The 14,918-nt window shown below is 47.8% G+C and overlaps 1 protein-coding gene across 2 annotated transcripts in view; it reads right to left on the bottom strand.

The window, feature by feature from the left end:
• HCK (HCK proto-oncogene, Src family tyrosine kinase) overlaps positions 1-14,918 on the bottom strand; it is a 53,284-nt gene that overhangs the window by 7,405 nt on the left and 30,961 nt on the right. For both annotated transcript variants that reach the window (XM_011959967.1, XM_011959975.1), the window contains 5 exons: positions 10,848-10,997; positions 10,339-10,491; positions 8,388-8,567; positions 6,554-6,630; positions 1,210-1,363 (listed from right to left, as the gene is read on the bottom strand). In XM_011959967.1, the coding sequence (XP_011815357.1) occupies positions 1,210-1,363; positions 6,554-6,630; positions 8,388-8,567; positions 10,339-10,491; positions 10,848-10,997 (714 nt within the window). The remainder of the gene's footprint in view (positions 1-1,209; positions 1,364-6,553; positions 6,631-8,387; positions 8,568-10,338; positions 10,492-10,847; positions 10,998-14,918) is intronic.

Below are 14,918 nucleotides of genomic sequence, written 5' to 3' on the forward strand. Positions count from 1 at the left end.
AAGAATCGCTTAAACCTGGTAGGCAGAGGTTGCAGTGAGCCGAGATTGAGCCACTGCACTCCAGCCGGGGTAACAGAGAAAGACTCCATCTCAAAGAAAAGAAAAATAAAAGATTGCCTGTTCTGGACTTTTCATAGACGAGGAATTATACAATATGTGGTCTTCATGTTGACTTTCCTTTAGCATAATGTTTTTAAGGGTCATCTTTGTTCTAGCCTGGCATAGTACTTCATTCCATTTTATGGCCAAATAATATTCCATTGTATGGATTTACCACATTTTCTTTATCTGTTCATAAATTGGTGGACATTAAAGAGCGTTGTTTCCGTGTTTTGGCTATTAGGAAGAATGCTGCCATGAATGTCCATTTACGACTTTTGTCTCTTTTTGGATTTCACAAAAATGGAACCAATCAGCATCTACTCTGTTTTTTTTTTTTTTTTTGGTCTGATTTCTTTCATTTTGATATTATACCTGTGAGAGTTACCCATTTTGGTGCATTTAGCATTGGTTTGTGCTTTTTTCTTTCTCTCTCTCTCTCTTTTTTTTTTTATTTGACAAGATCTTGCTCTGTCCACCAGGCTGGGTGCAGTGGCATGATCACGGCTTACTGCAGCCTCGACTTCCTAGACTCAAGTGATCCTTTCACCCTAACCTCCTGAGTAGCCACAACTACAGGCATGCGCCACCATGCCTGGCTAATTTTAAAATTTCTGTAGAGACTAGGTCTCCCTGTGTTGCCCAGGCTGGTCTTGAGCTTCTGGGCTCAAGCAGTCCTCCTAAAGTGCTGGGATTACAGGCGTGAGCCACTGAGCCTGGCCGGTTTTTGCTTTTTCATCACTGCGTGGTATTATATTTTGTGAATGTACCACAGTGTATACATCCATCCTCCTGCTATAGACATCTGGATATCCTCCCATTTTTGTCTGTTATGCACAAAGCTGCTGTTACCCTTAATTTCAACATATATTTGCCCACTTCCTCTAAAATCTATCAGTACTTCTCAATCTGATCTAAAATCTCCTCAAAATCTCTGGGTGAGACTCTGAAGTTCAGGACATTATCCAGAAGGATCCACCAAGCTCAAGAATGCACAGCTAATATGGGGGCAGACCCTTGCATTTTACCAATCGCTCTCACAAGTATCAACTCTCAACACTCAAAACCATCCAAATGGGCAACGTGGGGCTGCCTGGCAGCGTTCCCTACCTTCCCGAGCTGTGTACTCATTGTCCTCAATGATCCGGGCCAGGCCAAAGTCAGCAATCTTACACACCAGGGATGCAGAGACCAAGATGTTGGCGGCTCGGAGGTCTCGGTGGATGTAGTTCCTCTGCTCAATGAAGGCCATGCCTTCTGCAATCTGCACCCCAAACAGAGACACCTTTGTCCTCAGACCTGGCCTACGCCAAGATGGCCCCACCAGAAAGCAGCAGAGAGGTGTTTAAGTGGAAGAAAATGGGAAATGTCTGCACCAGCCCTCCCTCTTTTGTCAGGAGGGCCCCAGGGCTCAGGGTGGCATTTGTCCATCAATCCATTCAGGTTAGGGGGATCCCTAAGGCCTGGGCCAGTTTGGGGGATTCTCAAGAGTTCCAAGACTTCCAGAGAGCACTTTGAAATGTTCTCAGGGAAAAAGCAATGGGACTATTTCTCTGGGACCTATTCTTCCAGGAACACACACACACACACACACACACACACACACACACGAACCCTAGGATACTATGAAGAACTTTCACCTTCAACTGTGTTTCTGGGGACAACCTAGGCTCATGTCATATTCTGCTATACCTCTCATATCTTCCTCATGCCCCAGCCTGGGTAAGGAAAATTCACCTGTTTACTCAAAAGAAATCTACTGAGTGTCTTGTGGGTGCCAGACATGTTGCTTGAACAGGTGACGAGCTAGGCAAAGCTCCTGCAGGTGGTAAGTACCATAGAGAAAAAGATAAAATAGGCTGGGCATGGTGGCTTACACTTGTAATCCCAGTACTTTGGGAGGCCAAAGTGGGTGGATCACTTGAGGCCAGGAGTTCGAGACCAGCCTGGATGACATGGCAAAAACCTATCTCTACTAAAAATACAAAAGGAAGATGAGCGTGGTGGTGCATGCCTGTAAGCCCATCTGCTCAGGAGGCTGAGACACGAGAATTGCTTGGACCCAGGAGGCAGAGACTGCAGTGAGCTAAGATCATGCCACTGTCCTCCAGCCTGGGTGACAGAGCGAGACTCTGTCTCAAAAAGAAAAAAAAATAAAACAGAGTAACAAAATATGACCTGTAGAGAGCTTTTTCAGATTAGGCGTTCAGGGAAACCTGCTTTGAGGGGGTGAGGTTTTAGCAAAGATCTGAATGGTGGTATTAATAAGTGTGTCACATAAGAATATTCTAGGCAGAGAGAACATCAGGTGCAAAGGCGTGGAGATAGGAAAGAGCTTGGGTGTTCATGGAACAGTAGAGGCCAGTGTGGCAGCAGAAGATGCCACAGAGAGAGTGTGGAGAGTTGAAGTGGAGAGGAAGGCCGCCAATCATGAACTGCCTTGTAGGCCAGGAGAGGAGGGTGGGTTTTGTTCTGAGCATGCTGGGGAGATAGTAGAGGCCTTCGAGCAGGAGCGTGACATGTTCTGATGTACATTTAAAGATCACCATGGCTGCTGAGTGAATAACAGACTGTGTGGAGGATTCTTATTCACACCAGGGGCCCTAGAAGCCTCTGATGAAAACACAGGGATTATATCTTGCAGACATTTTTACTTACAAGGGTTTGGACAAGAGAGGTTGAAGATGAACCCTTAGATGCCCAGAAAGCAGCACTTTTGGTTTGCAAACTGGGCTATGAGCTCTTTGAGGCAGGAATGACCATGATCTCTGTTTTACAGACATGGAACTACTTGTTCCAGATCACACCACCAGGAAAATTGTGAATGTCAGACTCAAACCAGTCTGAGGACTCCCAATCCAGTGCTTCCTGCTGCCTCTAAATAACCCAGCACTCCAGAGCTCCAGCGGACTGCAGCTGAGTGCAGTCTGATGAAATTATTCTGGAAGTGAGGGCATCTGACCAGACAGAACAATCAAAGCACCACCGGCGGGCTTCTCAAGGTCTGAGGCAAGTGGGTGGCGCACTTGCAAGGAGTGGACAGCAGGAGGCACCCGAGGCAGTTAGAATGGAGACCCATGCTTTTCTTCTTCCTTTTCTTTCTTCTTTTTTTTATTTCTTTTGAGACAGGGCCTTTCTCTGTCACGGAGTACAGTGGTGGGATCACAGCTTACTGCAACTTGTGCCTCCTAGGCTCAAGCAGTCTTCCCACCTCAGCTTCCCAAGTAGCTGGTACTACGGGTGCATGCCACTATGCCCGACTAAATTTAAAAAGAACTTTTTTTTTTTTTTTTTAAGAGAGATGGGGTCCCACTATGTTGCCCAGGCTGGGCTCAAAGGCTCCTCCTGCTTCAGCTTCCCAAAGTGCTGGGATTACAGGCCTGAGCTGTCAAGCCCAAGGGAGACCCAGAGACCCAGATTTTTCAATAAAAACTTGGAAGAGACTCTGATTTTGTTTGAAATAGTGGGGGGTGGGGATGAAATGGGGATGAGGTTGCCAGGGTGGAGTGAGACAGCATCTTGGCCCTCGGAGTGTGGGAAATTTACGGGTCCTTAGATGAACAGTTAACAAAAATTATTTAGCTGATGGAAGGTATCGTAGCTTATTTATAAGATGATACTTAAACACTTATGTGACATTTACCATGTGCTTTAGAGGAGGCACTTTTGCTATCAGCCCCATTTCCACAGATAAGAAAACTGAAGCCCAGAGAAATAGGTAAGTGGCCCCAGCTTACACAGCTTGCAAGTTGTGGAGCCAGGGATGGAGCTCCAAAAGCGTTGCTTGGGGTCCACGCTTATCTTTTACTCGGCCCAGCCTTTTTGCCTCGCTTTTCTTCTGGAGCAAGCACTAAACTAATGCTGGTAGTTACCACTGTTTGATCCTCACTGGCAGATGCCCATATGCTACTGATTTTCACAGGAGCTCAATGGGGCAGGGATGACACCCCACTTAGGAGACAGCAGAGGGTAATTGCTTAATGGCTCTGGAGCTGGACCAACTCAGCTTGAGCACTGCCGCTCTGTGATGTCTAGCAAGTTGTGTCATCTCTCTGTACCTCGCTTTTCTTCTCTGTAATAGCACCTGGTTCCAGGGGGTCATGTGAAGATGAATCCCCTAAGCCTACATCAAAGGCTTAGTAGAGTGTTTGGCACATAGTTAAGTATTTATTTCAAGAGTGGCTCTCAGTGCTCCCAGTGGGGGAAAGTGGCACTCAGAGAGGTTAAGCAACTTGCTCGAAGCTACACAGGCAGAGGTGAGATCAAAACAAAACTCTATGTGACTCCTAAGCCCAGATGCTAATAGTGTTGCTTCTCAAGGATTTGCTGACTGAATGAATAATGAGTAGGTTTATTGGGCCCAGGAGTAAGCACTGCAGGTTGATAAGGTGGTGAGATTTCATGACCCCCAAATAGCGTGTCTTGGAACTTGGTTTTGCTTCCAAAGGGAGTCACAGCATCAGAGCTGGAAGGACCTGTAGAGCTCTTCAAACTGAATCCTATGGATGCCTCAAGGTTGTAGGAGTGGGGGAGACAAAAGAAAGGCCACAGATAAGCCCCCACCCTGCTTCAGTCAGAGCAGCTCTGTTTTGACCTGTTTGTATATATGCAGCTACTGCATAACATTTCGACCACAGAGCTGTGACCACAAAAACACCACATGCATGGTCCAGTTCTCTTATTTCCACCTGCTGCTCCAAGCTGCCTCTCTGAGTCTGGAAGTGAAGACCAAGGCCCCAGGTGGGCTCCTTTCTGTCCCTGGGCTCTGAATCTACCTCTGCTTCTGGACAGATGAAGGCCCAGATCCTCTTTTCCTCCCTTGGTTTGTTTTCCCCTCTGTGAAATGGGGAGAGTGGCTCTTGCCCAGTCGGTAACTGCTGCCTAGCAGGGTTTCTGCTAGTTCGAAGATGATAATTTAGCAACAGACCAGTCTATTGTCTCCCAGAGGACCTGGCCCATTGTAGTGAAAACACATTTCCGTATGCCTCTGGCATTCCAGGCTCTGAAAATAGGGTCTTTTGTTACACCTTGTGGTGTCCTATGGGCCCCTGGAATTTGCATACTCAAATGAGCCCTGCCCTGGCCCATCTCCAGCAGGCCCAGCTGAGGCCCAGGCAGGGTCTCACTCAACTCCAACCCTGCTCTGGACTTCTGCTGAGTAGGCTGAACTCCTTCACCTACTTTTGCACAGGCTGTTTCTTTTGTTTAGAAGACCCTTCCCTTTTCTCTTCATTTATTGAACTTCTACTCATCCTTCAGGCTCAGCCTAGAGGCCACTTCCTCCAGGAAGCATTCTCTGATTGCTCCTGGACCAGGCTAAATGCTCTAGCTATGCACTCTAATACTACCCAGTCCTTACACTCTGTTTTTCCATACATCAGAGAGAGCATGAGAGAGGACAGAAGTAAAAAACTGCTCAGGCTGGGGGTGAGAGGAGCTGCAAGGGGCATGGGGAACATGAGAAAGAAAATGAGGTTTTCAGCAGTGTTTCTGCGATTTGCAAACATCATTTACTTTGTTAGATACTGTGCTGTTTTGACTCAGCCAGGACCACTTGGGTCATGGTCCCTAAGAGATTTGGTTATTTAATACCCATCTTCCCTTCTGGACTGTGAACTCTATTAGGACAGGAACATTTTCATTTTGTTCACTGCTATATCCCCCATAATTAGCACAGTAACTTATGCAAGCCAGTTAACCACACTGGGGCTCAGTTTCTGCATCTGTACTTTACTTCTGCTCTATGCCTCAATTTCCTATTCTGTAAAATGGGTTGATAATTATCTACCTGTGGCCAGACTGTTATATCGGTGGAGGGGGCGTCCCTGGGATTTGTGTTCTTGGTCAGTCCCCTCCCACACTGATTCTGGGCATGGCTATGTGACTTGGCCAATGGGCCATTAGCAAGCCTGATGCAGGCAGAGGCTTACTGAGAGCCTGCTCATGAAGGCTTGGCTCCTGGTCCAGCTCCGTTTTGGAACCCAGCTGCTGCGCCGTGAAGAAGCTCAGGCTGGGTGATTGGGTGGTTAGGGGCCATGTGGAGATACCCTGGAGGCTGAGCCATGTCTTGGACATTCTAGCCTGGGCAAGTGCCACCAGGATGCATCCGCACCTCACTTTACCACGACAAGCAGAAGAACCACCCAGCTGAACCCCAGGCAACCCACAGGATCATGAGAAATAACAATTGTTGTTTCAAGCTACTAGGACTTGGGTGGTTTGTTATACCAAAATAGATAACAAAAATCCCAGCCTATAAAACTTATAGGATGATTAAATGAATGAATACATGTATAATAAAATACATGCGAAAAGCATAGTTTTATACTGAGCTCTCAATACATTTTACCCATTATTATTACTGCTGTCATCATAGTATGCGGTCAGTAAATATTTGGCAAACAAAAAAACTGAATTCCTGTTTTCCTTCCCCGTTTCCTCGTTAGGCTCTCACCTGGGCTGAGAAATCAATGAGTTTTGGCAAAGGCTGCTTGCTGCCCTCATCACTTTTCAGAAAGTCCAGCAGGCTTCCTATATGGGGGAGAAGAGAGGAACATTTACTACTTTTACTATTTAATGGCAAAAACCACAATTACTTTTGCACCAATCTGATACTTTAGTGTGTGGTGAAGATTTTTCATAGTAGTAGATTTAAATACAAATATTTGTTTGCAATTCCTAGTGTTTGAGAAAGAGAATTTGAGTTTTTGTGAAGTGACTTTTTGATTGCTAGATGAATTCTGTGACTGAGACAGCCCTTGGGCCTGGATGGCTGGGATCATGCCTTCACAGGACTGGCATAATTGCACAGTTAAAATGAAAAAGGCTTGAGGTTTCAAATCACCCTAAATGGGATTGTGTGAGATGATTCTGTTTATCAAAAACTGGGCAGAGTGGCTAGGCATGAGGCTCACACCTGTAATTCCAGCACTTTAGGAGGCTGAGGCGAGAGGATCACCTGAGGCCAAGAGTTTGAGACCAGCTTGGGCAACATAGAAAGACCCCATCTCTAGAAGAAATTTACAAATATGTATGTTAGGCCAGGCTTGGTGGTTCATGCCTGTAATCCTAGAGCTTTGGGAGGATCACTTGAGCCCAGGAGTTTGAGACAAGCTGGGGCAAGATGGTGAGACCCTGTCTCTAGAAAAAAATTTTAGAAGCTGGGCATGGTGGCTCACGCCTGTAATCCCAGCACTGTGGGAGGCTGAGGCAGGCGGATCACGAGGTCAGAAGATCGAGACCATCCTGGCTAACACGGGGAAACACCGTCTCTACTAAAAATACAAAAAAATTAGCCAAGCATGGTGGCAGGCGCCTGTAGTCCAGCTACTTGGGAGGCTGAAGCAGGAGAATGGCGTGAACCTGGGAGGTGGAGCTTGCATTGAGCCGAGATCGCACCACCGCACTCCAGCCTGGGGAACGGAGTGAGACTCCGTCTCAAAAAAAAAAAAAAAAAAAATTTTTTTTTTTTGGGATGAGCTGGATGTGGTAGGGCATGCCTGTAGTCCCAGCTACCGGGGAGACTGAGTCGGGAGGATCCTGGAGCCTCAGAGTTTGAGGGTACAGTGAACTATGATCATACCACTGCACTCCAGCCTGGGCAGGCAGAGGGCAACCCTGTCTCTAAAAATAAATAAGTAAATAAATAAATAAAATTAGCTGAGTGTGGTGGCATGGGCCTGTGGTCCCAGGCACTTGGGGGCTGGGGTGGGAGGATCACTTGAGCCCAGGAGTTATGATTGCACCACTGCCTGAGTAACAGAGCAAGACCCTGTCCCTAAAAAACAAACAAAAAAAATGTCAGGGGTTGAAAATGGTTGTGAAACAGTGGCCTAAAAAAATTCCCCAAGAAATCCTGAGTTGTGGCAGGTTGGGGGTGGGGGCAGAACTACTGCTTTGCCAGCTCCCTCTCCCAGGGCATTGGCAAGTACAGGGAAGGTGGCTGATGCGGGAGAGTGGCACCCCCACCACCCCTACCACACCCTGGCCCCTAAGGCTCACTGTGAACCATAAGCCCCTTCTCCTATCACACAGGAGTATTCTGGCCCCATTCCCTTCTCCTGGGAGCCCCTTGTTCTCCCTTCCCCAGTGACCCCTTAACATGATTTCACCGCACTAACCAGAAGGGCTGAATTGTTGCATATTAGATTCTCAATGAGTACTTGTTGGAAGAGCTCCTGGCCAGATTGGGGCCATCTCAAGGGCAAGAACCATGTCCAAGCTACCTTTGAGCCTGCAATTGACCAGTACAGGCCACAGCCTGCACCCCCGGCCCCAGCATGCAGCACCTTTGGCCATGAACTCCGTGATGATGTAGATGGGCTCCTTGGTGACCACCGCATGAAGTTTGACTAGCTTGTCATGCTGTAGAGTTTTCATCAGGTTGGCCTCTGCCAGGAAGGCCTCCACCGACATGCTCCCTGGCTTCATTGTCTTCACTGCCACCTTGGTGTGCTTGTTGTAGGTGGCTGGAGGGGGATAGAGAGCAGGGAAGGTGATCAGAGCCCACTGGTCTCCCTTACCACCCTAGAAGGCCCAGCTGCAGACCTGCCTCCTCCAGAAAGCCTTTCCTGCTCATCTCAGCTCTCAGAGAGGTAAGCAAAGTCATGGGCTTAGGCCTCAGACAAATGTGGGTTGAAAGGCGGGTTCACCACTTCCCAGCTGTGCACACTAGGGCAAATCGCTTAACCTCTCTGAGCAGGTGTGAGATGTGCTTCCTCAGCTTCCTCAGCTTCCTCATCTGTAAAGTGGAAATGGTAAGCCTTGCCTTTGAAGTACTGTTGCAAGGATTTAAAAATAGCTTTAAAATACCGCTCAGGTTATGTCACACACACACACTGCCCACTTTAATCTTAACATTGCTCTTAAATAAATGCCAGACTCACTATGACCCCCTGCATGGCCCAGCCTCGTCCTCCTCTCTAGCCTCATCAGCCACTAAACTCCCCTTCCCTTTTACGTGCCAGTCACCCTGCAGGTCACTCAGTCCCTCAAGCACCCAACTCCCCTCCCACCACAGGGATTTGGCACATGCTGTTCCCTCACCTCACCCCACCCTGCTTCATTTGGTGGGTCTTGTCAGTTTTATAATTGCTTGGGTTTCTATTTTGCCTTGGCTTCCAGGAAGCTCCAATCTAGAACCGTAGGCTTCCTGTAGTAGGAGTCTAGGGCCTTATATGATATTTTTGGCTTTCCAATCTCACCACTCAGATCTGTCTTACCTTCCTTTCCATATTTTCTTTTTTGTCAAATTCTTTTGAATTGTACTATTATTTTTTAGACAGAGTCTCACTCTGTGTCCCAGGCTGGAGTGCAGTGGTGTGATCTTGGTTCCCTGCAACCTCCACCCCCTGGGTTCAAATGATTCTCCTGCCTTAGCCTCCTGAGTAGCTGGGATTACAGGCTCCCATCACCACGCCTGGCTAATTTTTGTATTTTTAGTAGAGATGGGATTTCACTATATTGTCCAGGTTTGTCTCGAACTGCTGACCTCAAGTGATCCACTCGCCTCGGCCTCCCCAAATGCTGGGATTACAGGTGTGAACCACCGTGCCCGGCCTTGCATGCAGCAGAATCTCAGTAAATACAGTCAAAATACATGGATTTTAAACTTATTTTATCTGGCTGAGTTGTTTGCATCCCTGTAAGTTGTCTTTGCTCCCATTTGGAACGTAGTGGAGTATTAACACAGCAGGGTCCCCACACTGGGCTGGGCACTGCATCTACCCCACACCCCTGCAAAGCAGGCAATGTTGTTTTTAAGTTCTTGGGGAAAATCAGCAGTTGTGAGATGTGCTTTTCTGATTTTCCCACAAGACCCTAATAGTGCTGGGCACACAGTAGGTGCTCAGAATAACCTGTTCATCAGTTGCCTGGAAATCTCCAAGCTGCATTTCCCCATTCTTAATTTTCATCATCTGAAAAGGTCTCTGGGTATCTCATTCCTAAACTATTAGGCAGTCCCCACTCCATATGAGGGAGGGATTCCTCATCCGTGACACCTGCTTCCCAGAAGGAAGTTTCTGACCCCTACAGGACTGGTCTCAAAGGCAAATCAGTGTTTGCACAGCAAGACAATTTGGTTTGCTATCAGAGAACTGCTTCTTTATGGCTATTATTTAAATCTCCACTTCTGCCTTGGGTAGCATTCCCACTTTGCCATAAGGTGCTCCTAGAAGCAAGTGACCTCCCTCTCCCCTCCACCCTCTGGCCCTGTGGGATCTGGCCCTGGATCCTTACCCATCCAGACTTCCCCAAACTGCCCAGCTCCAAGTTTCTTCTCCAGCTTGAGGGATTCCCGAGGGATCTCCCAGGCATCTTTCTCCCAAGGCTTCTGGGGCTTGGAAGACATGCAGGGCACCGACAGTTTCTGGCAGAGCCCATCGCTCCCCTCTGGAACAGAGTCCCTGGTCAATTGAGAGCAACAAGCACCGAGCCAGCCAGCCAGAGGTTGCTCCTCGGAGGCTGCCCTGCCTGGTCCACTGGATCTGTCCAGTGTTCCACCTGGTTGCCACCATCAGAGACATTCCCAAGCAAGCAGAGTGTGACGGGGTGCCACCTCTACATCCTGGCCACCCCACCCTCCTGCTCAACAGTCCTAAGCCTTCAGAAGCACCCAAAGCATCTGTCTGGGAATGGCCAGGAAGGACACAGCAGGTCTCAGGGGCTGCAGTGCATCCATGACTAGGAGTCTCCAGGCCCATCGTGGTGGGGATGCCGCCGCCCCCCGCTCCTGGGGTGGGACTCACTCTTGTAGTGGTCCACCAGCTCCTGCAGGGTGCTGAAGGTGCTTCGGGGGGATATGTAGAAGCCCCCGTTGTCCAGGGTCCGGATTTTGTAATGTTTCACAGTATCTCCCTGCCGAGGGTCGTAGTCTCGCACGGACAAAGAGTAGCTTCCTGAATTGACCAAAGAGAAACCCCTCAGAATGGCATCTTCGAGGCCTGCCACCTTGCGTTAGCACTCTCACACCCCATAAGGCCACCGCTGGCACCTCGGCAGAAGTGCACCAGGGTCTGAGTGGGCTGTGGGAGTCAGGCATCCTGGGCTCTCATCCAGGCTCTACCACACCCCCGCCCGTGAAACCTTGGCCACGTGTCTATGTCACTTCTCTATGCCTCATTTTCCTCATCTGTAAAATGGGAATCATTTTCATGCCTCCCTACCTGATCCTATTGCCTGATGGCTAAAAGAAGTAACCCCTGTAAACTACTTGGAAACTGAACACTCTGCAAATGTTGGCTATCATCATCATCATCTTCATTATTTCTGATCTATTGATCCATCTTTCTATCATCTACCCTACAAAAAGCCAAGAAACCATACTGTACTTTCTACTTTTTCATAAGAACTCAGGCTATGACTTTTCTGGAAAAAATCCAGAAATCCAGTTCAGTTATTGAAATGTGAACACGCTGTGGTAGGCTCAATAATGGTCCCTCAAGATGCTCATGCCCTAAACCCTGGAACCTGGGAATATGTTACCTTACATGGTAAAAGGGACTTTAGATATGTGATTAAGTTAAGGATCTGGAGATGGGGGGATTATTCCAGATGATCCAGGTAGCTCCAGTGTAATCACTTGGGTCCTTGTTAGAGGGAGGTAGGAAGGTCAAAGTAGAAGAGGTGAAGATGGAAACAAGAGCTTGGACAGATGTCAGGAAGGGGCCATAAACCAAGGAATGCTGTAGTCTCTGGAAGCTAAAAAAGACAAGAAAATGAGTTCTCCCCTGAAGCCCCCAGAAGGAACCAGCCCTGCTGACATTTTGAGCCCAGTAAGGTCAGACTACTGATCCCCAGAACTGTTAGAGAATAGATGGGTGTTGTTTTAAGCCAGTAAGTTTGTATTAATTTGTTACAGCAGCAATGGGAACCTAACATACATATTAGGCTAGTGCAAAAGTAATTGCAGTTTTTGCCATCAAAAGTGGTGGAAAAAACTGAAATTACTTTTGCACCACCCTATATTATCACATAGACCAGAAACACGTAAGTCTTTCAGCTCATGACCACCGTTTTGCCATTTGTGAGCTGAGTGCCCTTGGGCAAGTTATTAGTCCTTATGTCTCAGTTTTCTCTACCATGATAATAGCACAATGCCATAGGATTTGGGGAAGTCTGAGCTTTTTTTTTTTGAGTTGGAGTCTCACTCTGTCACCTAGGCTGGAGTGCAGTGGTGCAATCTTGGCTCACTGCAACCTCTGCTTCCCAGGTTTAAGTGATTCTCCTACCTCAGCCTCCTGAGTAGCTGGGATTACAAGCATGTGCCACCGCGCCCAGCTAATTTTTGTATTTTTAGTAGAGATGGGGTTTCGCCATGTTGGCCAGGCTGGTCGCCAGCTCCTGAGCTCAGGTGATCCACCCACCACAGCCTCCAAAAGTGCTGGGATTACAGGCTTGAGCCACCTCACCTGGCCAGTTTATACTGTTGAATGAATAATAGCTTACCATACATGCCAGGCAAGTTCAAAGCACTCTGCATAAATGAACAATGAATGAATAAGAATAATATTCATTATAATGATTTATAACTATATAAATTATATTATTTATTTAATGAATGAATAACTTCCTGGGGTAGGGGTTTTATAATATCATCATCCTCATTTATAGATGAGGAAACTGAAGCCCAGAGAAGTGAAGTAACTCACCCACAGTCACACAGCTAGTAAGTGGCACAGCTGGGATTCACATCCAGGCAGCTGGCTCCAGAGCCGCTCTTAGCCACTCTGTCCCAGTCGTGGGTGAGACTGGCTTGGTTGCGGCTGGATGGGGCATGGCAGGATCCAGGAAGCAGCAGGGTGGGATTAAGGGGCCTCGTGCTGCAACTGTTATTAAATCGGCTACACTTCCCACCATGCCCCATCTCAGAGGGCTATGAAAGCTGGACCAGGCTCATTTTCCTGCCCCACAGATCTGTGATGGTTTCTTTGATTTCTCTGTGCTTGTCTGCAGAATGGACCAGCCCAAGCCAAAAGCTGTCCTGGGCACAGCTAGAGAGGAGAAGCGCTGGGCTGTGCACAGCTTTGTCTTTTTGTCTCCTTTTTTTTTCCCCCTGGGGGCTTGAACAGGGCTCGCTGGGTGGGAGGAGGCAAAGCCCCAGCATTTACTGAGCTGCCACACTGACTCTGAGTAGCATTATCCTAGCCACATGAAAGCTTCGCCAGTTCAGATAGTTGATGGTTAAGTAGAGGGCCACACGAGGAACATGACTTTAATCAATGTCCCCAAATCTGTTTGCTTCAGGGTACCGTGAGGTCACATTTTATACAATGTACTTGGCTTATTTGAGTCAAGCAGTTGTGAACCTAAATAGTAAAGGTGGACTTAGCGCATGAAATCTGAAATCACAAAAATCCTACTGATGTTCATTCCTTTGAGGCAATGAGCCTCAATCAATGCCAGTCTGAGCTACGCGATGTTTTCCAGGCCTGTTCTTGCCATCCATGCACCCAACCAGCATGAATCCACCCTTGCAGCACAGAAATTCCAGGAAGCTGGTCACCTGACGTTAAAACTTCCAAAAGCTTCCAAGGAGCATTTTCAGCAGAGTCCCAGAGAAGGCTGGCTTGATTCTCTTCTGGTGACCTCATCCTACCTCATTTCCTTACAGAGGAAGGAAAGGAGGAAAGAGGCTTGTGGAGAAGATATATTGTAATAGGTATTTAATTTAATTTAATTTATTTATTTATTGAGATGGAGTCTTGCTCTGTTGCCCAGGCTGGAGTGCAGTGGCGCGATCTCAGCTCACTGCAAGCTCCACCTCCTGGATTCACGCCATTCTCCTGCCTTAGCCTCCTGAGTAGCTGGGATTACAGGCTCCCATCACCACGCCTGGCTAATTTTTGTATTTTTAGTAGAGATGGGATTTCACTATATTGTCCAGGTTTGTCTCGAACTGCTGACCTCAAGTGATCCACTCGCCTCGGCCTCCCCAAATGCTGGGATTACAGGTGTGAACCACCGTGCCCGGCCTTGCATGCAGCAGAATCTCAGTAAATACAGTCAAAATACATGGATTTTAAACTTATTTTATCTGGCTGAGTTGTTTGCATCCCTGTAAGTTGTCTTTGCTCCCATTTGGAACGTAGTGGAGTATTAACACAGCAGGGTCCCCACACTGGGCTGGGCACTGCATCTACCCCACACCCCTGCAAAGCAGGCAATGTTGTTTTTAAGTTCTTGGGGAAAATCAGCAGTTGTGAGATGTGCTTTTCTGATTTTCCCACAAGACCCTAATAGTGCTGGGCACACAGTAGGTGCTCAGAATAACCTGTTCATCAGTTGCCTGGAAATCTCCAAGCTGCATTTCCCCATTCTTAATTTTCATCATCTGAAAAGGTCTCTGGGTATCTCATTCCTAAACTATTAGGCAGTCCCCACTCCATATGAGGGAGGGATTCCTCATCCGTGACACCTGCTTCCCAGAAGGAAGTTTCTGACCCCTACAGGACTGGTCTCAAAGGCAAATCAGTGTTTGCACAGCAAGACAATTTGGTTTGCTATCAGAGAACTGCTTCTTTATGGCTATTATTTAAATCTCCACTTCTGCCTTGGGTAGCATTCCCACTTTGCCATAAGGTGCTCCTAGAAGCAAGTGACCTCCCTCTCCCCTCCACCCTCTGGCCCTGTGGGATCTGGCCCTGGATCCTTACCCATCCAGACTTCCCCAAACTGCCCAGCTCCAAGTTTCTTCTCCAGCTTGAGGGATTCCCGAGGGATCTCCCAGGCATCTTTCTCCCAAGGCTTCTGGGGCTTGGAAGACATGCAGGGCACCGACAGTTTCTGGCAGAGCCCATCGCTCCCCTCTGGAACAGAGT

The sequence above is a fragment of the Colobus angolensis genome, unplaced genomic scaffold (genome assembly GCF_000951035.1).
Source record: "Colobus angolensis palliatus isolate OR3802 unplaced genomic scaffold, Cang.pa_1.0 Scaffold114, whole genome shotgun sequence".
In the NCBI taxonomy this organism is placed as follows: domain Eukaryota; kingdom Metazoa; phylum Chordata; class Mammalia; order Primates; family Cercopithecidae; genus Colobus; species Colobus angolensis.